Here is a 27306-nt window from a genome sequence, read left to right as displayed (position 1 = left end):
GGATGAAATGCCTCTTTATGGCCTTAGAGAGATCATTACACAATATAAGTCAAAATGACATTGCAAAAAATGACATAATTCTAAAGGTGACAAGAGATTACATCTGCCAGCAGAGCCTTTCATAGAAGGTGTAGAGGTCAAAAAGAATGAAGGAAAGAACATGAAAAAAAAAAAAAATGAAGGAAGTTGGCAGGCATCTCTACCTTCTCTACAAAGCCTGGGCTAACCCCAGTAGTGATTGCTGGAAATTTGCCTTGTACCAAGTCCATATGCACAGATGCAGATTTCTGACTCCAGAACTTGATAATCAGACCAGGAAGGATCCTGCGTTATCAAAAAACCATGACACCCCTCAGTTTATAAGACATAGTCCATCTGCGATCAGCCAGGAAGTCCTACAGCTCTAAAGTATAATGTGACCAAGAGTGTGTGAAAAATAGGGACAAATCCCTTACAAATAAAATAAGGCCTGAAGGAGGAAATTCTCTCTTAAAAAAAAAAAAAAACTTTTGTGTTTTTTTGTTTGTTTGGGGGGATGTATTACATCAAATCTGAAATGCAATATGCAATCACAAGTCTATTTGGAGAAACAGAAATTAAAAAGACTATTTCTAGTTTTGTGATCCCTAGATCAGAGATTACCTAATTCTCTGTACCCAGTATTCTCATCCATTAATTGAGTATAATACACTACCTACACCACAGTTTTATCATGACGATGAATGAATGTTAAGAATAGTTCCTGTCACAGAGTAAGCAGAATTGGACAGACAAGAGTATGTGTGGACCCCGTGTCAACCCCCCTAAGTTAGGGCTCTCGTCCCCTCTTCCACTCCCTTTCAGAAATACATTCCAGTTACATAACAGCTAGGAGGAAAAGTCATTGGAGTCTAGAGCCTTTAGGTTTTCTTGTTTATCTCAGGACTCAGTGATGTTCCTTTCCACCAGCTTTCCCCAAAGGGCTATTTATTTTAAGAAATAGGAAATAAGTGTAAGTGAAATGTTTATGAGATGGTCAACGTGTTGTTTAGATTTAGGATTTTAACAATTAGTCTTGCTATTTTAATATCACTAAAGTCAGTAGTCTAGGCCACAAGACAGGAATATTAATGTTTTCCCCTCCAAAGCAATGTCAGACTCCCTTGAAATAAACTATGAGTTTTAGTCCAGCAGAGAGAAAGGCGACTAGGCAATCTTCTAAAAAAGAAAAAAATCTAACCAACGATCTTCAAGGAATGCGTAAATCTTCAGCAAAGTTAGGGACAGTCAGTTAGTAAGTGCTTAAGAATTGCCTCTGCTCGTTTTTGTAGTCTAAAACAGCAATCAAGTTGACTAGGGTCTGAGGAAGTGAGGGCTTTCTTTTCTTTTCTTTTCCTTTCTTTTCTTTATTCTATCAGAAATAATTGTTTAAAAAAACAAAAAGTCCCTTGAGGATAAATAAATATATAAGCTATTTCATAACATGTTTAAAGAGTATAAATTTTCCAGTTTTTGGTAGCCCCTCTGTAATCCATAGACCAATTAAATGCATATAAAAGGGAAAATGTAGGTTAGCAGTAGAAGAAGTAAAAACCATGGGATTTATCAAGAGATAGACTTTGGCTTTGAATCTTCTAATATTGGAGAAGTTGCATAATCTCTTAAAGGAACTGGGGTTTGAGCTAGAGGTTATAGGGAATGCTAAGATTAGATATTTCAGTGGTTGGAAATGGCTCCCTTGTTCAATCTGATGGCACATTGCTTTGACAGTTTTCCCTCTACTCCAAGCTGGGCAAAAATTTCCTCCTCCATATTTCCATAGCTTATTGTGCCTGGCTCTATCACAGAACATATTACCATGTTGTGTAATTAAGTGGCTATGTCTCTCCTATTAGACTGTAACTCCCTTGAAGCCAGGATTTCAGTTTTATTCATCTCTGAACCACAAACACTCAAAGTAGCCCTTGGCACATAGTAGATGCTCAGTGCATGTTTATTGAACTGAATGGTTTTCAATACAGAGAGCACAGTGTCCATGGCAGCCATCGTCCTCCTGAGATAATGGCTGCTCTAGTCAACCTAGATACATTCTGGAAAGAGGAACATTGGATTTGGAATAATAATGGAATGATTCACTTTTCCTAGGACTAGCCACCTCCCCCTTGGGAAGAGCTTGTGGTTTTGTTTTGAGTAATAATTGAGCTGATGTTCACGGGCAACTTTTGTACATGACAAAAGTTCTTCATGAAGGTAAGGAGTGATTATAACTACAACAAAAGCTTCCACTTGCTCTTTCATTTCTCCTCTGTTTATCTATGCTTTTAGTGGGCAAAAGAAAATGCTGGCCTACAAAAAGTACCCGTGGCCTCAGATCTGAGTTCCTTGATACTGTCACATGTTTTATGCTATTCTGAGAGCAAACGACAAAATGAGTTATGTACTGAGTGAAGGGCTGCCCTTCCTGTTCAGTCCCTAGGTTCTAGCAATTCAACCACCTTGTTGAATCCTTAAAGAGGAAGGAAGATTCATCATGGAAAGCTGATGGTAAAACGTTCCTGCCATCCTGCAGTGCTCTATTACCCCATCAGATGCAGGAAGGAGTTCTCGCTCAGCCTAACTCCTCCTGCTTCTTTGAGTCTTCAAACAGAAGGAGTACCCTAGCCTCTGGCATGTTGCCTTCAGGATTAGGGGCAGAGGAAATTGCCTCCTGAAGGACTGTATTCCTACAACCATTAAAGAATAAACCAAATCTCCACTAAGCATCTCAAAACCTAATTTTGATTTCAAATCCTATCCTTTGATAATAATGATAATTTGCTGAAACATCTCAAGACCTAAATATGCTATATTCAAATGACCAAATAATAAATACAGTCCTCAGCAGACACTTTTTAAAAAATAAATCTATTTATTTGAGAGAGAGTGAGAAAGAGAGCACACAAGCAGGAAGAAGGGCAGAGAGAGGGAGAAGCAGACTCCCCGCTGAGCAAGGACCCTGATGTGGGGCTCCATCCCAGGATCCAGGGACCATGATCCAAGCCCAAGGCAGATGCCCAGTCAACTGAACCACCCAGGTGCCCCACTGGAGGTTCTTAATATTCAGCAGAACATGCAGATCCAGAGAGTATTGGAGTTCTCAACCTGATAGAGATACTATTAAATGTGTTTTGGAGTAGTGAGTCACTCCCAATAAATAGTTTATAGTGAGGATAGAGTCAAAAAAGCAAAAATGTTCACAATAGCATTTAAGATTTACATATTTGTGTGTATATATATGTATATATTATATATTATATTACAAATATTCATTATGTTTTATATGATTATGTTTCTATAATTTATGCATAATTATACAAAATTATATAAATAATTTCATACATAATCATATAAAAGTCTATAATTATATAATTACATATCATTATATGTATTATATGATAATACTATATATAATTATATTAAATTTATATAAATATATATATGTAAACATTAGAAACCTGTATGGTTAGGATGTCCTGCCTGGATGTGTGATATCATATGGCCAGATCATAGAATGGAGGGGTTTGCTTAACCAAATATTCTGATATAACTATAAGAATTATTGTAATAAAATGCACTTAACATTAAAACCTCTGCTAATGGTAGCAAGTTTTCTCTTTAACTTATCAGTGTCTGAAGGTTATCATTCTGAAAAGCAACCTTCCTTCCTATAAAAGTAGGCCAAGTTATAAATAAAACGCAACAGCTGCATATAAACAGTTCTAAGTTTGCAGATATATTCTACTTGGCTGGAAGAGTCCTTCTGTTGAATATCTGCATTTGAGAAATTTCCCAATCTGGATTACAAGATAGTGAGCAATATTTCTATATGACCAAATCATTCTATGAAGCACTTCTGCTAGTGAGTCACTAGAAAAGGGAAGGGAAGATCTTATTTCTATTCTCAGGAAGCTCACTCTATGAGCACTCTATGAATGCTTCTATTTTAAAGGTTGCAAATGTTTCTGAGTCAATAAGTCATTTTCCTCTAAGCACCTCTGTGGCCCTGTCCCCACCTTCCCTAATAGAATATTGTTCACATATGACCAAAGGAAGAGGAATTAAATTCAGTTCAATTTCTTCTTTATAAATAGGTTCTTTCTTCCATCTTCTCTCCCAAGAGAAGGAGCCCCCGCTTGTCTAACCTTATACTTGTTTATTTCTGTGAATCTGAGTAATTCTCATTTTCTTCAGGGTTTCTATGTTTCTGTTATCCAGTGAACATGTTCAAAGATTTTTGTGGAAAAGGAACCATATCAGACACTGTGGGATAAAAAAATGGAAAATAGAAAGGTATAGCATCATGGAAAAGACTTTTCTAGTCTAGTGAGGAACCAACACACCCGTGTACTTTCAACTCTGGTACAAAGCAGGAGTCAGAGAAACAGCTTTGGGGTGGTAAGGTGTGCACAGAGGGAAGATGCTGGATATGTTGAGTTTGAGATCTTGATGGAGCATTCAGAAAGATACTTCATTGGTAATAAGAAATGAGGGACTCAAGTTTGGAAGAAATAATACAGCTGGAAATAAATATATTTGAAAAAAGTGTACATAGATACGAATATTGAGGCTTTGCGCTTAGCTAAGATTAAAGCAGGGCTTCTCAACCACGGAACTCTTGAAGTTTGGGGCCAGATAATCTTTTTTTTTTTTTTTTAAAGATTTTATTTATTTATTTGACAGAGAGAGATCACAAGCAGGCAGAGAGGCAGACAGAGAGAGAGAGGAGGAAGCAGGCTCCATGCTGAGCAGAGAGCCCGATGTGGGCCTCTATTCCAGGACCCTGAGATCATGACCTGAGCCGAAGGCAGCGGCTTAACCCACTGAGCCACCCAGGGCCCCCAGATAATCTTTTTACGTGGGGGCTGCTCTGTGCATTGTAGACAGTTGAGCCGTGTTCCTCAGCTCTACCTTCTAGATGTCAGTAGCACTTCCTCCCTGACTGTGAAAACTAAAAATGTCTCCTGACATTGCCAAAGGTCCACAAGGGGAAAATTTGTCCCTGATGGAGAAGAACCATCAAATTAGGGTGATGGACTGAAGGGTGAAAAGAAGATTGTAAAGGACAAAATAAGTTTATGGGGTAGAAAGAAGAGAAAGACAGAAAGAGATGTGAAGAGACATTTGAGGCAGTAAGTATTATCCTAGAACTCTGGGGTAGGGCAGGAACTTCAGTTTGTGAATGAAGATCAAGCTTGGTGAATAATTCGTATGTACACACAGACACTTAAAGAGGTGGAAATACCACCTATATGTTTATACACATGTTCTCTCTCCATATATATGTGTGTGTGTATATATATACACACACATTACATATTGGGAGAAAGAAAAAATATATTCCTAAACTCTTTCTTTATTCATTCTTCATATAAAAAAGACTTTAATCAAAAATCACAAAACTCACAGCAATCCTTTTTGAAAGAGGTTTAAGTCAAAAACACCACCACCAAACACCAAAAAAAAAAAAAAAAAAGTAGCTGCGCCTGTCTGCTTCCTTCTCCCCTTCACATTCACATCACTCACATGCTCAATAATCTAGGTTCCCAGTGTACTCAAGCTCACTCTCCCACTCCTCTAAGATATAACAATAATCTTAAGGAAGACTTAGATTAACCCAGTGTGGCTGCCAGTGAGTGTGAAGATCAAATAACTGTGTCTCCTCCTCCGATGTTTACAAGAAAAAAAGAGGATCCCCATTTGATTTAAAACAAAGAGATGAAACTCCAAATCTTGGTAAATTCAGGAATCAGCAAACCATGGGACAGAATTTCTTTTTATTGGAGCTGCCTTCCCCAGAACTTCCAGAAATCGACCAGTTTGGTAGCTCTGGTACGCCCAGAAAGCTAGATCTATTCCTCCTGTTTAGGTGTCTGACACCAACACGAAGACTATCTTTATCCAGCAAGTCCATGGCCCTACCTTTGGGGGAAAGAGCATCCAAGACACCCTGACCAAAAAATAATCTTGGAGAATGGCGAACATTACCTAAGCATCTGTAGGAAATAGGTTTAGGGAAGAAGAGTCAGGCTGGAAGATGGTTCCCGTGACAATCATCCTCAAAGCCTTGCGAAACCAGGGATAAAACATACCGTATATAATGGGATTGAAAGTGGAATTGAAATAACCCAACCAGAGGAAGGCATTGTATAAATCTTCAGGAGTTGTAAAATTAATGAAAGGGTCTGTGATCGTCAAGACAAAAAAGGGCAGCCAGCACAGCACAAACACTCCCATGACTATGCTTAAAGTCTTGGTGGCCTTGCTTTCCTTTTTGGATGATACTTTCATTTTGCTTTCTGACCCTGCCTGTTTCCTGGTAGGACCCGTGCCAATTTGCCTAGCATGCTTCCTAGCTACTGTGAAAATGTGTACGTAAATCCCCACCATTACAATCCCAGGGAGAAAAAAGGCTATAAAGGAGGCCAGCACCCCCCAGAGCTTGTTAAATATCAATACACACAAACCTGTACAGTCAATGGCTGCAACAAAGTCTTCTGCACCAATTATGTTGAACTCTGAGAATACCAGGCCAAAGGCAAAAAAGATGGGGATGGACCAACTGATGAACAGAAAGACCTCTATTACAGGGATGGTGATTTTGGTGACATAATGCAAAGGATCACAGACAGCATAGTAGCGGTCCACAGAGATGAAGCAGAGGTGAAAAATAGACGTGGTACAGAGCATGATGTCACAGCAGCTGTGGACTTTGCAAAAGAGGTCTCCAAAATACCAGCAGGACTCGATGGACCTGACCATACTGAAAGGCATGACCACACAGCTCAACAAAAAGTCCGTGGTGGCCATGGAGAGGATCAGGAAGTTGGTTGGGGATTGGAGCTGCTTGAAGTGGGCGATGGAAATGATCACAACCAGGTTGCCCATCATGGTCATCACTATAGCACCAATCATGACAATGTACATGGTACACGCACTCAACACAGACCTCCCATTTCTAGGGCACGAGTTGTTGACCAAAGCAAAGCAAAATTGTTCTTCTGGAGGGTGCCAAAGATCAGGTGAATCCATCGTCTTTGTCCTGTGGATACTATTAGTCTTCTCCCAAAACACTATGTTTCTCTCCTTTCTATAAAAGAAAGAGGAAAAATAATGAAAATTGTTGGTGGACCAATTTTCTGAAAGGCCCAGCTAGCTGTCATTCTAATCCCAAGCTGAACTCCCTATCTACCAAGAGTATTGCTTCCTAAATTTTAATGTACACAGGAATCACCTAGGATCGTTTTAAAACATAGATTCTGATTCTGGGATGGAGGTTGAGAGTCTGCATTTCTCACTGGCTCTCTGGAGATGCCCCTACTAGTAGTCTAAAGACTGTCCCTTAACTAGGAAGGAACTAAAGGCAACTAAATTAATATTGTCACCCAATGTCTAAGTAACCCAGTTATAACCACCTAAGCAACCTAGGTAAATGCCCATGTTCTGGTTGCACTACTGGGAAGCCCTTACTCTGGATTCTAAATCTAGAGACAGATCGAGAATCCCCTCAAGAATAACCAGAACCTAAGGAACTATTAATCAGTGTTTAGCTCAAACAATAATTAGAGTCTAAAGATTGTGCTTTTTTTCATTCCTTAATTTCTCTTGTGGGTATTAGCATATGCTTTGGATCCTGTTGCTTGCTATGTCCTATTCAATTTAAGAAATATTTCTCTTTCCAACGTGAATATGGTTTTTTGCATTTAGAGCAATTTATGGTAAACCGAAAATGTGCTAAAGCCTACAAAATTATAGGCATGAGTAATCTCAGAAGAAAGGAGGAGGAAATACTGAAATGAAAGATTCTGTAAATCTCATGGGTTATCTCCTTTCATATAGCAACTGCATCCATGAATTCAAATTTAAGTTGAGGTCTCCTGTCCACAGATTGCAAGGCTTCTATTGGTAACAAATTTGACACACAAGCGTGCTCATTGTTTAAACTGTCACTTACATAACTGATGCTGTTGTCCTGAAAATGGAGAATGATGAGACTGACTTACTCAGAGTAGGACTGAGGTTTGATTTGTTTTTCCAGGGACAAGACTGGATGTATGACTCTGACGACCAACGACAAGCATTACTGAGATCTAAAGCCAGGTTGCAGAAATGCACTTTGGCCTGAGAAGAATACATTAAATGAGAATATAAGTATCTTTGAAAATAATTTACCATATTTGCTACTATAGCTCAGCAATTTTTTCTATTGTGTATTATTTGACATTTTTTAAAAATTATTTGACATTGTAACACTCTGGCACATTTTATTTGGATATAATAATTTAACTTCTCAGATTATCATTTTTCTTTACATGGGTTTTAATTGTGCCAATCAAATATCATGCAATGGAGTTGAACTTGAGAAACCCAAACACAGAGAAGTAAGAAGCAAAAAGGACGAAGACTTATTCCAGTCCTTTTTAGACTAGATTATCAACTTTGGAACAAACAGTACAAATTATCTGATCACTTATCACTTAAGCCATAAAATACTGAATATTTTGAAGACTTTTTTTTTTTAAGATGGTGTCTTTTTTTTTTTTTTTACGAATTTATTTATTTATTTGACAGAGATCACAAGTAGGAAGAGAGGCAGGCGGGGGGGGGGGGGGGGGGCGCGTGGGCGGGTGCGGGAAGCAGGCTCTCCTCTGAGCAGAGAGCCCAAGGCAGGGCTCAATCCCAGGACCCTGAGATCATGACCTGAGCCAAAGGCTCAGAGACCTGAGCCACCCAGGTGTCCCTGAATATATTAAAGTCTTAAAACCAAATTAACTTCTTTAATAAATTAACTTTATTCTGCTTTTTATTTTCTTTGTTTTTGTGAATTTAAAATTTTTCTTTAATTCTTTTTAAAATTATCTTTAAAGGTAGCTAACAAGTACCACATAATTAATCATTTGTCACTGTCTTTCCATAAACACAGCATTCCTTTTACAAATTATACTCTTCAATAGTTCATGGTATAATTTGGGGAGTTTGAATTTATTTTTGACATCTTAATGCTTGAAAGAATTGCTATAACTTAAACTCTTGGGTTTGTAAAGTGAATGTCATTTATTTCCTCTTACTTATATTGTGTGGGAGGAAAGAAGGTATGAAACAGCTTCCTGAACTTAATCTCAAGTTTCTGGCCCAAGGTTATCTCTATCAGGGAAGCCTTTAAACATTTAAGTGTTAGAGCAAGACAAAAAGAGTAAGACCCACACATTTACTTAAAAAGTTATTACATGAATGAATTGGGAAGGTAATGTCAAAGGTAATAATACCTTAAGCCTCTACCTGTAGTTTTTGGTCCCAAATTACAAAAGCAAATGTGGCTGCTGGTCTCCTGCTTCCTTAAACAAGGGAAGTGTCATGAGATCAAGCGCAATGAGGGTTTTGTTTTTTATTTAAGAACATAGCAGAATAGGTTCCTTTACTTTGAAGATGCACTTCCAAAACCAATACAGTAATTTTAATACAATAATTATAAACAAAGTTAAACCCACTATGACATCTCACTTTTATCAGAGACTATTATTGTTATAACTTTTATTTTTTCATTATTATTTTTTAACCAATAACATTTCCAGGGGCCAAATGAACGACAACATTGTTAACCATCACAGGATGCACACATAGGAAATTATTAGTCACTTTTGCTGGGAAGTAATAAGAAATATTTGCATGGGGCGCCTGGGTGGCTCAGTGGGTTAAAGCCTCTGCCTTCGGCTCAGGTCATGGTCCCAGGGTCCTGGGATCGAGCCCCGAGTCGGGCTGTCTGCTCTGCAGGGAGCCTGCTTCCTCCCCTCTCTCTCTGCCTGCCTCTCTGCCTACTTGTGACCTCTCTCTGTCAAATAAATAGATAAAATCTTAAAAAAAAAAAAAAGAAAGAAAGAAAGAAAGAAACATTTGCAAACAACTCTGGAGAGGAAGAAGACTTGTATTATCTTTAATTTCAAACTTAATTCCTTGAGGAGAAAGATAACATAAACAGACACAAAGGACCCAGAAAGAATGATTTCCTTGGAATTACAAAGAAAAAACGAAAAAGGACTCACATAATAATTTCCGTTAAACATCAAATACCTAAAATTCTAATAATATATATGTATTTCCCCCAAATAAGAAGGACAATATCCATCAGGCTCAATAATGTATTATAAATAAAGTGGAAATTTTAGCAAAGGACATATCACACCTGCTTCATCGGGCGTGATTTTTCTTCCCTTTGTTGGTGACATAGCTCAGCCGTTTTACCTCTGAGACTATTTCTGTGGGGGAAAAGGACTTCTTTTGATGTATCTCACTCATACAATAGTTTCTTAGGTAAGTGAACTTACTTGTGAAGTAGATTTCAGAAAGAACTGCTGTGGGTCCTCCTATCATTGCCACTTTAGAATTTCCATGATTTAAAAAAAATGATCCAGTTTTATTTTTTAGGTCAGTATTTTAAGGTTGGTTCCTTTCAACATGCAAAAAATTAAAAAAAAAATACAAGGATAAATGCATCTGATCTTTTTCTTCTTCTCTGGCTTACCAGAGTTTGTCTAAAGAGGTAATTTGGAGCTGAAATCTTTGAGAGATGAATTGTCTGCTGTGCTAAGGTTTCTTACCATGCAACTGGGCATTGCGCCTCGCCGGCTCTCCTCTTTGCTGATATTCGACCAGAAAAGGCACAACAGCCCAAGCTCTTAGGAATAGACTCTTGGCAGATTAGCTGTCGTCAGTACATATACACAGAATATGCCTCCTGAGGCTGCATTACCTACTTGGTCCTACTTTGGACAGGTGTGTCCTGTAACAACATTCAGTGTGCTGCCCGAGAAGTGATTACAGCAGGTCACCGGAGAATTAATTGGCTCTGGGAGGGTGAATCCGTTTATGTGACTATTTCTTTGACCTCACAGAAGGCCGACGTGGAGAAAAATGAAAGGAAGGGAGGAAGGGGGGAAGGGAGGATAAGGAAAGAAGGAAGAGTAAGGAAGAAGAAAACTTAGTTAAAATTCAAAAAGTGCTCACTCCACTTTTTACCAAATGATAGACATTTTTAAACACTTTAATCCCGGGGCACCTGGGTGGCAGTCAGTTAAGCTCCCAACTCGTGGTTTCAGCTAAGGTCATGATGTAGGGTCCTGGCGTTGAGCCCTACTTGGGCTCTGTGCTCAGCGGGGAGCCTGCTTGAGAGTTTCTCTCTCTCTCTCTCTCTCTCTCTCTCTGCCCCTCCCACTCAGGCTCACTGCTCTCTCTCTAAAATAAATCAACAAAATCGTTAGAAAAATAAATAAGTAAAATAAAATGCACAACAGACCACATCACTTAAAAAGAAAATAAAAATTAAATACTTTAATCCCTAGTGAAAATTTGATTTATTTGTACCTTTTCCTTTTGCCGCCCTGCACAGTTCAGTGATATTCACACTGCAGTAAAGTCCATCATTTTCCAAATGAAGGTCTCAGCCAGACAAAAAGCACTAAGAACCATGTTTCAAACCAACCAAATGGAAAGTGAAAACTGCTGTCACCACGTGGGTGTTTTCATGAACCCTGAGGGAAAGTGTTTCTATTAGTGTACTACAGTTCTAAACGACAAGCTTCAGGTTGTTTACATTGATAACTTTGTCATTCGTCAAGGACACAAACTTGTTATATCTCAATACTCAATGCTTTAGACAACATCAGAGATTCAGTATTTATAAAAAAAAATAAAATAAAATTATTTGTATTTAAGCTAACTAGTAAAAATCAACTTTATTTTGTCCTCTGAGGATTTTTCTTTATACAATGAAAAGCCTCAGTGAATGGGGTTGGTTAGAAGATTTTGCGTTTTCTTTTTATGCTCATCTGGGTTTACAAAACTTTTCCTTCCAAACTTCTTCCTAGACAGAGCACTAATAACATCATAGTTTATTTTTATGAATTTTTGTTGCATCAGGAAGATGCAACATCAAGTAAGAAAAATAAAAAGGGAAATTATTATTTTAACTGAAAGAAATTCTTTATGAAACTGTTTTAAGAGATACTGGAGGACTTAGGACCGGTTAATGGCTTGTCCAGGCTCCAGCTGAGGCTCAAATGTATGAAAATAACTCCTCAGGGAGCTTTTGAGATGATAGCACAGAGAGAGACTTGGCTGCTGCAGTCAGGTTCTGAGCTGTCTGACCCATCATCAAAACTCTCCCGGGGCTCCACGGGGGCCAAGAAGACGACTGGAACACCAGGACTTGGTTTTTACGGAAAGAACTTAGTTTGCCAAAGGAAAAACAATGGCATCCTTTGGATCTTAGGAAGAGCTTTTCTGTCCTTGGCATTCATTTACCAGTGAACCCCTCAGCTGCTCACCCCCAAGATGAGTGAAGTAGTATAGGTCAGAGTATAAATAAGAAGAAAGTCAAAGAAATAAGAAGAAAGTGATATAGAATAAAATGAAGATTGAACAATAAGTAAAAAAGAAAGGACGAAAGGAGAGAAGGAAGGAAGGAGAAACAAACCAGATTAATAGGTACTTGAAACTGCACATTTGATTTTTCAATAGGATTTTCTTCATTCACCAAAGAACTAATAGATCTAAATTAAACGAAAAATAGTTTCAGGTTAGGTATATTATTCTTGAAAAGCTTTGCAAAATATCTGGTCATCTCTTCTTATGTTTCCTTTTCCCCACTAGGGTTCAAATTTCTAGAGGACAGGGTTTAATTCCAGTTTATCACTGTGTTCTGTTCTGTAGGTCTCCGGGTAGGCATGGGTCACTATGCTCTGTACTCAATCACAGAAGGAGAAGTGAAGGGATACAACGGGATCACTGCGATGCAGTAAAATGAATATCAAAAAGCAAACAACTGAAGTATTTCCTGATATATGGCAATGAATTTACATGTGCTTGCATGGATATTTAAGTTATGATATTTTCAAATAATGGATATTTTACAGACTTTTGGAAAAATTATGCAAAATCTTTTCCTGATGTAGAATGAACCCATAAGAGGTATATTAAGTGAAATAACCAAGAGGCAGAACAACATTAATAGGTATTTTGCCATTTTTTTTAAAGTGTGAGAGAACAGAATGTGCATATATGATTGTTTGTGTATGTCTACAAAGACATGTAGGAAAGTGGTTGCCTCTAAAAAGGACATTTATAAGAGAAAAGAACTAAGATTAGAGGGAAATTTATTTTATAGTCTATAGACCTTGATTCCTTTTGCCTTTTTTCATATGCATGCACTCTTTTACAAAAATTAAAAATATTCTTAAGTAAGTTTTCTTTATCTTATTTTTCTTTATGCTATCCAAACATATTAATTAAAAATTTAGCGAGCTGTAGCAGAATTTAAAAACCCTTTTAACTCAGGCTCATGAAGGCTCTGAATTAGAGAAATGCAGTCATTCAAATCCATATTATTAACATAGTTTATGTTTAGTTTAAAGGAATCTTTGTATATTTGTCATTTTCAGTATTTGTAGTATTTAAGTGATCAGCAAATTAAGGTACTTATCACCATAGCTTTGTGATTCCCACTTGAAATATGTTATTAATTTTTTTTCTGTTTTACAATTCTTAATAAATTTTTTATTGTGGTACAACATACACCCAGTAAGTACACAAATATCAAGCATATAGCTTATGAGATATTTTTAATTTATTTTTTATTTTCAGCATAACAGTATTCATTATTTTTACACCACACCCAGTGCTCCATGCAATCTGCGCCCTCTCTATCCCACCACCTGGTTCCCCCAACCTCCCACTCCCCCGCCACTTCAAACCCCTCAGATTGTTTTTCAGAGTCCATAGTCTCTCATGGTTCACCTCCCCTTCCAATTTCCCCCAACTCCCTTCTCCTCTCTAACTCCCCATGTCCTCCATGCTATTTGTTATGCTCCACAAATAAGTGAAGCCATATGATAATTGACTCTCTCTGCTTGACTTATTTCACTCAGCATAATCTCTTCCAATCCCGTCCGTGTTGCTACAAAAGTTGGATATTCGTCCTTTCTGATGGAGGCAATATACTCAATAGTGTATATGGATCACATCTTCCTTATTCATTTGTCCGTAGAAGGGCATCTTGGTTCTCTCCACAGTTTGGCAACTGTGGCCATTGCTGCTATAAACATTGAGGTACAGATGGACCTTCTTTTCACTACATCTGTATCTTTGAGGTAAATACCCAGGAGTGCTATTGCAGGGTCATAGGGAAGCTCTATTTTTAATTTCTTGAGGAATCTCCACACTGTTCTCTGAAGAGGCTGCACCAACTTGCATTCTCACCAACAGTGGAAGAAGGTTCCCCTTTCTCCACGTCCCCTCCAACACATGTTGTTTCCTGTCTTGCTAATTTTGGCCATTCTAACTGGTGTAAGATACCACCAGTATTCTTCAAAGAGCTGGAGCAAATAACCCCAAAATTTGTATGGAATCAGAAGAGACCCTGATTCGCTAAGGAAATGTTGAAAAACAAAAATAAAACTGGGGGCATCATGTTACCTGATTTCAAGCTTTACTACAAAGCTTTGATCACCAAGACAGCATGGTACTGGCATAAAAACACACTTAGACCAGTGGAACAGAGTAGAGAGCCCAGATATGGACCCTCAACTCTATGGTCAAATAATCTTCGACAAAACAGGAAAAAATATACAGTGGAAAAAAGACAGTCTCTTCAATAAATGGTGCTGGGAAAACTGGACAGCTATATGCAGAAGAATGAAACTCGACCATTCTTTTGCACCGTACACAAAGATAAACTCAAAATGGATAAAAGACCTCAATGTGTGACAGGAATCCATCAGAATCCTAGAGGAGAACATAGGCAGTAATCTCTTTGATATCAGCCACAGCAACTTCTTTCAAGGTATGTCTCCAAAGGCAAAGGAAACGAAAGCGAAAATAAACTTTTGTGACTTCATCAAAATCAAAAGCTTCTGCACAGCAAAGGAAACAGTCAACAAAACAAAGAGGCAACCCACGGAATGGGAGAAGATATTTGCAAATGACAGTACAGACAAAAGGTTGATATCCAGGATCTATAAAGAACTCCTCAAACTCAACACATACAAAACAGATAATCATATCAAAAAATGGGCAGAAGATATGAACAGACACTTCTCCAATGAAGACATATAAATGGTTATCAGACACATGAAAAAATGTTCATCATCACTAGCCATCAGGGAGATTCAAATTAAAACCACATTGAGATATCACCTTACACCAGCTTATGAGATTTTAAATACATATAGATCTGTTCAGCCATAATGCAGATGAGACATAGACTATTTCCAGGATGCAGATGATTCCTCCTTGCCCCTTTTCAGTTACACCTCTCCCCAAGGACAAACCAAGTGGAAGGGAAGGGTGAGTAGCCACCAGGTAGGGCAAACAGAGAAATGGGTTACTGGGGGCCAGTGATGCCTTCAGAGAAGTGGGAACCCCAGGAGAATGACTAAATATGAAAATACAAAGGCCAAGTTGGACGTGGACAGACTTGATGCCTTTGGTGAGAATTTTAAAAACCTTATCTCAGAACAATGAAAAGCTACATTCACCATGTGTCTAGCAGGAAACAGATGATGTGGTCAACCTGGGTGACTGAGGAGAGTTTAATAAAGGGCTTATATACGAAGACATGGTCAGCATTAAGAAACCCAGCAAGAAACAGCCTAGCACCCAGGGACAGCAATAACACAGTGTCACCACCCTGCAGGGCCCAAAGTGCCTGGGCAAGGGCACTGGTTATGGGAATTTGAGGAGATGGCTGTATAGAGAGAGGGGTTCCACCTGACCTTTCCTGAAGGAAGTTCACCAACCCCAGGGCAATGTGGCAGAGAGGTTGTCTGGGTTAAATACCTTCATTTCAACTTCCTTACATCCTGCAAGTACTTCTCATTGGTAAAATGCCCCTGGACATCCTGAGGCAAGGAAATCCCTTAATTCTTTTTTTTTTTAATTTTTAATTTATTATTATTTTTTTTTATAAACATATAATGTATTTTTATCCCCAGGGGTACAGGTCTGTGAATTGCCAAGTTTACACACTTCTGCTGTGAATTCACACTTCACAGCACTCACCATAGCACATACCCTCCCCAATGTCCATAACCCCACCCCCCTCTCCCAAACCCCCTCCCCCAAGCAACCCTCAGTTTGTTTTTTGAGATTAAGAGTCACTTATGGTTTGTCTCCCTCCTGATGCCATCTTGTTTCATTTATTCTTTTCCTACCCCCTTACCCCCGACGTTGCATCTCCACCTCCTCATATCAAGGCAATCATGTTAGTTGTCTTTCTCCGATTGACTTATTTCACTAAGCATGATACCCTCTAGATCCACCCATGTCGTCATAAATGGCAAGATTTCATTGTTTTTCATGGCTGCATAGTATTCCATTGTAAATATATACCACATCTTCTTTATCCATTCATCTGTTGATGGATATCTAGGTTCTTTCCATAGTTTGGCTATTGTAGACATTGCTACTATAAACATTCAGGTGCACGTGCCCCTTCGGATCACTACATTTGTATATTTAGGGTAAATACCCAGTAGTGCAATTGCTGGGTCATAGGGTAGTTCTATTTTCAACTTTTTGAGGAACCTCCATGCTATTGTCCAGAGTGGCTGCACCAACTTGCATTCCCACCAACAGTGTAGGAGGGTTCCCCTTTCTCCACATCCTCGCCAGCATCTGTCATTTCCTGACTTGTTAATTTTAGCCATTCTGACTGGTGTGAGGTGATATCTCATTGTGGTTTTGATTTGTGTTTCCCTGATGCCAAGTGATGTGGAGCACTTTTTCATGTGTCTGTTGGCCATCTGGATGTCTTTTTTGCAGAAATGTCTGTTCCTGTCTTCTGCCCATTTCTTGATTGGATTATTTATTCTTTGGGTGTTGAGTTTGCTAAGTTCTTTATAGATTTTGGACACTAGCCCTTTATCTGATATGTCATTTGCAAATATCTTCTCCCATTCTGTCAGTTGTCTTTTGGTTTTGTTCACTGTTTCCTTTGCTGTGCAAAAGCTTTTGATCTTGATGAAATTCCAATAGTTCAATTTTGCCCTTGCTTCCCTTGCCTTTGGTGATGTTTCTAGGAAGAATTTGGCAAGGCTGAGGTCGAAGAGGTTGCTGCCTGTGTTCTTCTCAAGGATTTTGATGGATTCCTTTCTCACATTGAGGTCTTTCATTCATTTTGAGTCTATTTTTGTGTGTGGTGTAAGGAAATGGTCCAGTTTCATTTTTCTGCATGTGGCCGTCCAATTTTTCCAACACCATTTATTGAAGAGGCTGTCTTTTTTCCATTGGACATTCTTTCTTGCTTTGTCAAAAATTAGCTTACCATAGGGTTGAGGGTCTATTTCTGGGCTCTCTATTCTGTTCCATTGATCTATGTGTCTGTTTTTGTGCCAGTACCATGCTGTCTTGATGATGACAGCTTTGTAATAGAGCTTGAGGTCAGGAATTGTGATGCCACCAACTTTGGCTTTCTTTTTCAATATTCCTTTGGCTATTCGAGGTCTTTTCTGGTTCCATATTAATTTTAGGATTATTTGTTCCATTTCTTTGAAAAAAAATGGGTGGGATTTTGGTAGGGATTGCATTCAATGTGTAGATTGCTTTAGGTAGCATAGACATTTTCACAATATTTGTCCTTCCAATTCAGGAGCATGGAACATTTTCCCATTTCTTTGTTTCTTTCTCAATTTCTTTCATGAGTACTTTATAGTTTTCTGAGTATAGATTCTTAGACTCTTTGGTTAGGTTTATTTCTAGGTATCTTACAGTTTGGGGTGCAATTGTAAATGGGATTGACTCAATTTATTTTTCTGCTGTCTTGTTGTTGGTGTAGAGAGATGTAACTGATTTCTGTGCATTGATTTTATATCCTGACACTTTGCTGAATTCCTGTATAAGTTCTAGCAGTTTTGGAGTGGAGTCTTTTGGGTTTTCCACATAAAGTATCATATCATCTGCAAAGAGTGAGTTTGACTTCTTCTTTGCCAATTTGGATGCATTTAATTTCTTTTTGTTGTCTGATTGCTGAGGCTAGGACTTCTAGTACTATGTTGAATAGCAGTGGTGATAATGGGCATCTCTGCCATGTTCCTGATCTTAGCGGAAAAGCTTTCAGTTTTTGAGAATGATATTTGCGGTGGTTTTTTCATGGATGGCTTTGATAATATTGATGTATGTGCCCTCTATCCCTACACTTTGAAGAGTTTTGATCAAGAAAGGATACTGTACTTTGTCAAATGCTTTTTCAGCATCTATTGAGAGTATCGTATGGTTCTTGTTCTTTCTTTTGTTAATGTATTGTATCACATTGATTGATTTGCGGATGTTGAACCAAACTTGCAGCCCTGGAATAAATCCCACTTGGTCGTGGTGAATAATCCTTTCAATGTACTGTTGAATTCTATTGGCTAGTATTTTGGTGAGAATTTTCGCATCTGTGTTCATCAAGGATATTGGTCTGTAATTCTCTTTTTTGATGGGATCCTTGTCTGGTTTTGGGATCAAGGTGATGTTGGCCTCATAAAATGATTTTGGAAGTTTTCCTTCCATTTCTACTTTTTGGAACAGTTTCAGGAGAATAGGAATTAGTTCTTCTTTAAATGTTTGGTAGAATTCCCCCGGGAAGCCGTCTGGCCCTGGGCTTTTGTTTGTTTGGAGATTTTTGATTGACTGTTTCAATCTCCTTACTGGTTATGGGTCTGTTCAGGCTTTCTATTTCTTCCTGGTTCAGTTGTGGTAGTTTATATGTCTCTAGGAATGCATCCATTTCTTCCAGATTGTCAAATTTGTTGGCATAGAGTTGCTCATAGTATGTTCTTATAATTGTCTGTATTTCTTTGGTGTTAGTTGTGATCTCTCCTCTTTCATTCATGATTTTATTTTTTGGGTCCTTTCTCTTTTCTTTTTGATAAGTCTGGCCAGAGGTTTATCAATCTTATTAATTCTTTCAAAGAACCAGCTCCTAATGTTGTTTATTTGGTCTATTGTTTTTTTTGTTTGTTTGTTTCTCTTTCATTGATTTCTGCTCTGATCTTTATGATTTCTCTTCTCCTGCTGGGTTTAGGGTTTCTTCCTTGTCCTTTCTCCAGCTCCTTTAGGTGTAGAGTTAGGTTGTGTACCTGAGACCTTTCTTGTTTCTTGAGAAAGGCTTGTACCGCTATATATTTTCCTCTCAGGACTGCCTTTGTTGTGTCCCACAGATTTTGAACTGTTGAGTTTTCATTATCATTTGTTTCCATGAATTTCTTCAATTCTTCTTTAATTTCCTGGTTGACCCATTCATTCTTTAGAAGGATGCCTTTTAATCTCCATGTATTTGGGTTCTTTCCAAATTTCCTCTTGTGATTGAGTTCTAGCTTCAGAGAATTTTGGTATGAAAATATGCAAGGAATGATCCCAGTCTTTTGATACCAGTTGAGACCTGATTTATGACCCAGTGTGTGATCTATTCTGGAGAATGTTCCATGTGCACTAGAGAAGAATGTGTATTCTGTTGCTTTGGGATGAAATGTTCTGAATATATCTGTGATGTCCATCTGGTCCAGTGTGTCATTTAAGGCCTTTATTTCCTTGTTGATCTTTTGCTTGGATGATCTGTCCATTTCAGTGAGGGGAGTGTTAAAGTCCCCTACCATTATTGTACTATTGTTGATGTGTTTCTTTGATTTTGTTATTAATTGGTCTATATAGTTGGCTGCTCCCACGTTAGGGACATAGATATTTAAAATTGTTAGATCTTCTTGTTGGACAGACCCTTTTGAGTATGATATAGTGTTCTTCCGCATCTCTTATTATAGTCTTTGGCTTAAAATCTAATTGATCTGATATAAGGATTGCCACCCCAGCTTTCTTCTAATGTCCATTAGCGTGGTAAATTGTTTTCCACCCCCTCACTTTAAATCTGGAGGTGTCTCTGGGTCTAAAATGAGTTTCTTATAGGCAACATATTGATGGGTTTTGTTTTTTTGTCCATTCTGATACCCTGTGTCTTTTGATTGGGGCATGTAGCCCATTAAAATTCAGGGTAACTATTGAGAGATATGAATTTAGTGCCATTGTATTGCCTGTCAGGTGACTGTTACTGTATATTGTCTCTGTTCCTTTCTGATCTACTACTTTAAGGCTCTCTCTTTGCTTAGAGGACCCCTTTCAATATTTCCTGTAGAGCTGGTTTGGAGTTTGCAAATTCTTTCAGTTTTTGTTTGTCCTGGAAGCTTTTAATCTCTCCTTCTATTTTCAATGATAGCCTAGCTGGATATAGTATTCTTGGCTGTATGTTTTTTTCATTTAGTGCTCTGAATATATCATGCCAGTTCTTTCTGGCCTGCCAGGTCTCTGTGGATAAGTCTGCTGCCAATTTAATATTTTTAGCATTGTATGTTACAGACTTCTTTTCCCGGGCTGCTTTCAGGATTTTCTCTTTGTCACTAAGACCTGTAAATTTTACTATTAGGTGACGGGTTGTGGACCTATTCTTGTTGATTTTGAGGGGGTTCTCTGCAACTCCTGGATTTTGATACTTGTTCTCTTTGCCATATTAGGGACATTCTCTACAATAATTCTCTCCAATATACCTTCTGCTCCCCTATCTCTTTCTTCTTCTTCTGGAATCCCAATTATTCTAATGTTGTTTTGTCTTATGGTGTCACTTATCTCTCAAAATCTCCCCTCATGGTCCACTAGCTGTTTGTTCCTCTTTTGCTCAGCTTCTTTATTCTCTGTCATTTGGTCTTCTGTATCACTAATTCTTTCTTCTGCCTCATTTATCCTAGCAGTAAGAGCCTCCATTTTTTATTGCATCTTGTTAATAGCTTTTTTGATTTCAACTTGGTTAGATTTTAGTTCTTTTATTTCTCCAGAATGGGCTTTTATCTCTCCAGAGAGGGTTTCTCTAATATCTTCCATGCCTTTTTTGAGCCCAGCTAGAACCTTGAGAATCATCATTCTGAACTCTAGATCGGACATATTACCAATGTCTGTACTGATTAGGTCCCTAGCCTTCAGTATTGCCTCTTGTTCTTTTTTTTGTGGCGAGTTTTTCTGCCTTGTCATTTTGTCCAGATAAGAGTATATGAAGGAGCAAATAAAATACTAAAAGGGTGGCAAAGGCCCCAGGAAAATGTGTTTTAACCAAATCAGAAGAGGGCCCAAATCATGGGGGGGAGAAAGGGGTTAAAAAGAAGTTCAGAAAAAAAAAATTAAAAAAAGAAAACAAATAAAGGAAAATATAAAAAAGAAAAGAATATATATATATATATATATATATTAGATAAACTAGTTTAAAAACGTTAAAAAAGAAATGGGTAAAAGTTAAAAAAAAATTAGCAGAAGAAAAAAAATTAAATTAAAAAAAATTGAATTAACCACAACACCAAAGAATCATGAGGAGAAAGCCATGAGTTCCATGCTTTGCTTTGTCCTCTTCTGGAATTCTGTTGCTCTCCTTGGTAGGTGAACTTGGTCTTGGCTGGATTTCTTGTTGATCTTCTCAGGGAGGGGCCTGTTGTAGTGCTTCTCAAGTGTCTTTGCCCGAGGCAGAATTGCATCGCCCTTCCCAGGGACTAGGCTAAGTAATCCCCTCAGGTTCCCTTTCAGGAGCTTTTGTCCCCTGAAGCTTTCCGTAGAGTTTCATAGGATAGGAATGAAAATGGCAGCCTCCCAGTCTCTGGCCCAGAGGAGCCAAGAGCTTGGGCCCCCACTCCTCAGTGTGCCCTCAGAGGAAAGAACCCAATGACTCCCATCTCCCTGGCCTCTGGCCGCACTCCTAGCTCACCCAGCCTGCCACCGGTTCAAGGTAACCCCCAGCTGAGAGCTCATTCCTCAGCTCTGTCTCTGTAGCTGGCTTCCCCAGTCCAAAACCTGTGAGCTCTGTGACACTCAGACACCCCCGATCCTCTGTGACCCTGCAGGACCTGGGGCCACAATGACCCCGCATGGGCTTCTCCCCAGTTTAGCCTCTGGAGCGATGTTCCTCAGTGGAGCAGACTTTTAAAAGTCCTGATTTAGTGCTCCATTTCTGCACCACTTGCCGGGAGCCGGCCCCTCCCCCTGCGGTCTATCTTCCTGTTGCTTTGGATTCACTTCTCCGCCAGTCCTACCTTTCAGAAAGTGGTCGATTTTCTGTTTCTAGAATTGCTGTTCTTCTTCTCTTCATTCTCTTGTTGTATTTGTAGGTGTTTGCAATGATTTGATAAGCTATCTAGCTGATCTCCTGCTACCTGATGTAGTCTCAGCCTGCTACTTCTCTGCCATCTTGACTCCGTCTCCCGAAATTCCTTAATTCTAATCCTAATCTGTGCTCCCTTCTAGGGAAAACAGAGGGAATCTAGTATAGAAACCATGGGAGATATTTGAGAGGATAGTCATTAATTTCAGATTAACTGCAGAGTGGATTGGAAAGCTGTGAAACCTCCAGCAAGAACACAAATTGACATGGATAGGAGGGGAGGTCTATTTACAGATGACTATGCATGTCCTTCATTGAGTAAATTAATGTCTATATCAATAAAAAGAGACAATTTGCCTATAGCCTAATAGCTATATATTTCATGCAGCTAGCTAGCTAAATCTATCCAAAGAGATGATTCCATTTCTATTCAGATAGATTTATATCTACAGACAGTACTAGTCTAACAGCCACATGCCATTGTCCCACATACTAAAAAGCTGGCCATCCCTGTAGTGATCCCTCCCTCCTTGGGAAACCCCTGATGCTATTTCTATGATAACCATACAGAGGTGGGGAAGGACACATAATCAAGGCTCTCTCCTTTGACCAAATTTTAATCAGGCCCCTTTAATCCCTGTACTTAGCTAGACCAGATCCTGGGCTTCCCTCTCTGCCTTTGTAAAATCCAGTTTGAGCAAGAATCCTGCTCAGTCAGTTCTGCAAAAATCTCCTACCCTTGGTATCTAACCAGCTTCAACCTCTGATCATTCTGGCCTGCCTTCAGCAAAAATTCTGATAAGCCAGTCTAGCAAGAATTCCCTTTAACCCTGGTGTTTCCTCTTAGTAATTTTCCACCCTCTGTCCCACACCCTATTCTTTGGGTGTAGATCCCCACTGGAGTTTGTGGGAGTCAGATTTGAGTCCAATCTCTCCTACAATACAAGCCATGCTGTAGTAGCCTCCCTTGAATAAAGTCTGTCTCACTACCTTTGATGAGGGGATGAATAATTTATTCCTTAACACACACACCATGTAGTGATTTTTTTTAAAGATTTTATTTTATTTATTTGACAGAGATTACAAGTAGGCAGAGAGGCAGGCAGAGAGAGAGAGGGTGAAGCAGGCTCCCTGCTGAGCAGAGAGCCAGATGCAGGGCTCAATCCCAGGACCCTGAGTTCATGACCCAAGCAGAAGGCTGAAGTCCAACCCACTGAGCCACCTAGGTGCCCCCATGATGTTTTTAAAATAGAGAAATAGTTCAGAAGTAGAGAAACAAATGAGACTTTTTAAAAAGATTTTATGTATATATTTGAGAGAGAGAGAGCAAGAAGATGGGTAGAGGAGGAAGGATAGAAAAGGAGAGAATCCCAAACAGACTCTTGCTGAGCACGGAGCCTGGGATGGGGCCCAATCTCACAACCCTGAGTTCATGACCCGAGCTGAAACTAAGAGTCTGACACTTAATTTCCTGAGCCACCCAGGGCACCCCCAAATGAGACTTTTAAAAGCAAGAACTGGGCACCTGGGTGGCTCAGTGGGTTAAGCCGCTGCCTTCGGCTCGGGTCGTGATCTCGGGGTCCTGGGATCAAGTCCCGCATCGGGCTCTCTGCTCCACAGGGAGCCTACTTCCTCCTCTCTCTTTCTCTGCCTGCCTCTCTGCCTACTTGTAATCTTTCTCTGTCAAATTAAATAAATAAAATCTTTAAAAATAAATAAATAAATAAATAAAAGCAAGAACTGAGAGGAAGTCAAAAGTAGTACAAGTATCACTGATAGGAAATATCTGTCACTACTGAAGTGGGGCAAGTCAGTTTTAAGGTCTTTATCTGTGGTAATCATTTTTTTTTTAAATAGTCTTTACACTCAGTGTGGGCTCGAACTCAGGACCCCAAGATCAAGAGTTGTATGCTCTATCAACCGAGTCAGCTGGGCACCCTGGTCCTCAACTGTGGGTCCACATGGAAGTATCCATCATCTTTTAGGATTCTCAGGAAAAAGGACCTGGGCAGTTCTACTCACACCTAATATCTCTCCCTGGAGACAGCCTAAAATGTTCTTCTCAAGACCAGCAGTTATATTGTATTAGTAAATATCCTTTGGGTGACATGAAAGTACTTCAATTATGCATGTTATGCACCTTTGCTTTTCTACCAACAAGTACAGGGAATGAAAATTGTAATGATGGTGAAGAGGAGTCATCTTTATGGAATCATATTGTCCTTCAAGGCACATGTTGAGTCTGGCTATTGTTCACAGTTGGATCTAGGACATGGTGTGTCAGGGAATGTGGAGAGAAGAACTTAGAAGAAAGTCAGAAAAAGCCAAAACTAAATTTTATTATTCTAAATTATCTAAATAACTAAATTATCCTGTTCCTGTTCTCAGGAACAGTCTGCCCTCTTTCTTCTCCTCTTCTTTTCCCTCCCACAATGTAATCCCATGTAGGAGAGGAAGAGGACATGGTTGCTACAAGTATTCATGTATTTTCCAATCTGGCAGGTAAAGCAAAGTTTCTGTTTGCTTCTTAATGTTTTACAGAAGAATCTCTAGAAGGATTTTCACCAAATATTAATGATCCAACTTAAATCATAGGCATTGTAGTGTGGATGAAATTTATTTGGCAGGACTCTAGGGAAACTTTTAGAAAAAGTGATTAAAACAAGTACAGGGTTTGTGATTGCTGGCTGTTAATGTAGACACACCATGCAGAGGAAGAAAGTAGAGACAAGGAAACAGGAAATCATTTCAAATATAAACCACAAAGTGAAAAATCACAAGAATAAAAGCACAAATTGCATATGATGATTTGTAATCAACAGCTTCTCCTATGGTTAGTTCTTTATAATAAGCTTCAGGGTGTCAGGAAATGGCTAAGTAATTTATGTAATGATGGTTAATAATTCTCCCAAGTCAAATGATAAAGTGGACTTCTAGTTGATAGTAAAGTCCAACCTTCTGTCCCACTTCTCCCATGGGTCCACAGCCCACAACAATCTTCTTTTGTCTGAATTTTATCTTTTTTATTTTTTTAAAGATTTTATTTATGTATTTGACAGACAGAGATCACAAGCAGGCAGAGAGGCAGGCAGAGAGAGAGGAGAAAGCAGGCTCCCCACTGAGCAGAGACCCTGATGTGGGGCGCCATCCCAGGACCCTGGGATCATGACCTGAGCCAAAGGCAGAGGCTTAACCCACTGAGCCACCCAGGCGCCCCTCTTGTCTGAATTTTAGAGTGGAATCAACAGCCAAAACCATTAACACTTGATTTTTGCTATTTCTTATATTGGTTTATTATTGTCTTGTGTGTGTAAATAGAAGCCAAACTATTCTGAAATGTTTCATATTTCTTTTGTATATTTCCCCCCAGTCAAATGGGAGTGTTGATTGACAGAGTTCACAATTAATAAGTGATTGATTGATTGGTCAAAGATACTGAATGTAATTCTTGTGCAGATTATAAAACACTTATCTAGATTACTGAAATTTAATAAAATAATTAATGTGAAGTATGAGGCCAAAATAATGTCTCATTTTCAATACTCTCTTCACTTTTATAATAGCTTTTTAAAATTATTATTAATGTGCTTCAGGAAACAGATTTGCAGTTTCTGAGTGAGAGTTAAATATTTTGCCTGACAATATGTACTTAAGAGCATTCCGAAACCACGGATAAAAAAAACCATGAATAAGGGGATTGCAGGTAGAGTTGAAGTATCCAAGCCACACTAAAACATCAAGTACTATTATGGGAGTGGAATAGTCTAAATATGGGTCTATCAAAACAGCAAGAAAGCAAGGCAGCCAGCAAGCTAGAAAGACCCCCATTACTATACCTAAGGTCTTAGCTGCTTTCCTGTCCTTTTTCTTAGATATGTTTTTTTTCACTTCCCCCTTTGCGTTTTCAGGCATGTTGCTGATAACTCTAGCATGTCGTTTGGAAACAATAAAGATTTTGCCGTAAATACCAACCATGATGGAGCCTGGAGTAAAGAAACAAGTAGTGAACAATATTGTCCCCCAAAATTTGTTGAAAGTAAGTGCACAGAAATGGAAACAAGCAACAAGAATCTCATAACTCTGCATACCAGCAACGTTGGCCTCAGACAGAACTAAACTAAAAGAGAAAAGAGCAGGGGCTGACCAGCAAAATGCCAACAGTCGCTTTATCATAGAGGTTGTCATGGTGGCTGAGTAGTGCAAAGGGTAACACACGGCATAAAATCGATCAATAGCAATGGAGCACAGGTGGAAAATGGAGGTTAGGCTTAGCATCATGTCAAAGCTTGCGTGGAATTTACAAAAGCCTTCCCCAAAATACCAGCAGCTCTCCACTGATCGTACCATGCTGTACGGCATAATGACAAAACCCAGCAGGAAGTCAGTGGTTGCCATGGAGAGGATCAGAAAATTTGTGGGAGAGTGAAGCTGCTTGAAATGTGATATGGAGATTATTATAACCAAGTTTCCAAAGATAGTGATAAACATGGCTGCGGTCATAACAGAATACATTATCACTCGGACATGCAAAGAACGGCTGATGGGAGGGCAAGATTTATTTCCAAATTTTGGACAACTGGATAAGTCTTCAGGAATATAAGTTAGATCCATGGTGCTTTATCATTTCTGATTCCGTTCTCTAGAAAGAGGATTCAATGTTTCTTCTCTTCTTAAATTGATTACAGAAATTTCAGCTCCTAAAAGTGTAATAAGGTTCAAAGTCATCTGTTATTAATTCATTTCCATCTTTATTTATTTAAATATTTAAAATTACACAATTGTGATGGTTTTCTGAGTTATTTGCTGCAGTAGGAAAGGAAAAGTTTCAACTGCTTATTCTTTCCTGTTCTGTTTTATTCTATTCCACCCATCTGTTTGTTTATCCAACATGAGTTTATCTATTGAGTGCTCTGTTCTTTTTATTGTATTGAAAGCTTCTCAAGAGTTTATTCCACTTCTATAGGTATCTATAAATAGTCAAACTCATGAAGCAGAGAATACAATACTGGTTACCAGAATGGGGGAAGAAGTTATTGTGCCATGGGTATAAACTTTCAGTTATGCTGGATGAATAAATTTCTAGAGATCTGCTATACAACATAGTCCCTCTGGTTAATAATATGGTATTGTGTACT

The 27306-nt window shown here is 38.8% G+C and overlaps 2 protein-coding genes across 2 annotated transcripts; both read right to left on the bottom strand.

Annotated features, from left to right (window-relative positions):
• Window positions 1-6003: 6003 nt before the first annotated feature.
• LOC122899112 (trace amine-associated receptor 4) lies at window positions 6004-7047 on the bottom strand. The gene has a single exon (XM_044236764.1). The coding sequence runs from the start codon at window positions 7045-7047 to the stop codon at window positions 6004-6006; it is 1044 nt and encodes a 347-aa protein (XP_044092699.1).
• Window positions 7048-25750: 18703 nt separating this feature from the next.
• LOC122899101 (trace amine-associated receptor 3) lies at window positions 25751-26782 on the bottom strand. The gene has a single exon (XM_044236759.1). The coding sequence runs from the start codon at window positions 26780-26782 to the stop codon at window positions 25751-25753; it is 1032 nt and encodes a 343-aa protein (XP_044092694.1).
• Window positions 26783-27306: the final 524 nt, after the last annotated feature.

Source organism: Neovison vison, chromosome 1 (genome assembly GCF_020171115.1).
Source record: "Neovison vison isolate M4711 chromosome 1, ASM_NN_V1, whole genome shotgun sequence".
Classification (NCBI taxonomy): Eukaryota; Metazoa; Chordata; class Mammalia; order Carnivora; family Mustelidae; genus Neogale; species Neogale vison.
Note: the sequence above shows the minus strand (reverse complement) of the source record. Positions and strands in the feature narration are given on the sequence as shown.

Excerpts from the sequence above, each read along its gene's own strand:
- LOC122899112 (XM_044236764.1), bottom strand. The coding sequence starts at position 7,047 with ATGGATTCACCTGATCTTTGGCACCCTCCAGAAGAACAATTTTGCTTT.
- LOC122899101 (XM_044236759.1), bottom strand. The coding sequence starts at position 26,782 with ATGGATCTAACTTATATTCCTGAAGACTTATCCAGTTGTCCAAAATTT.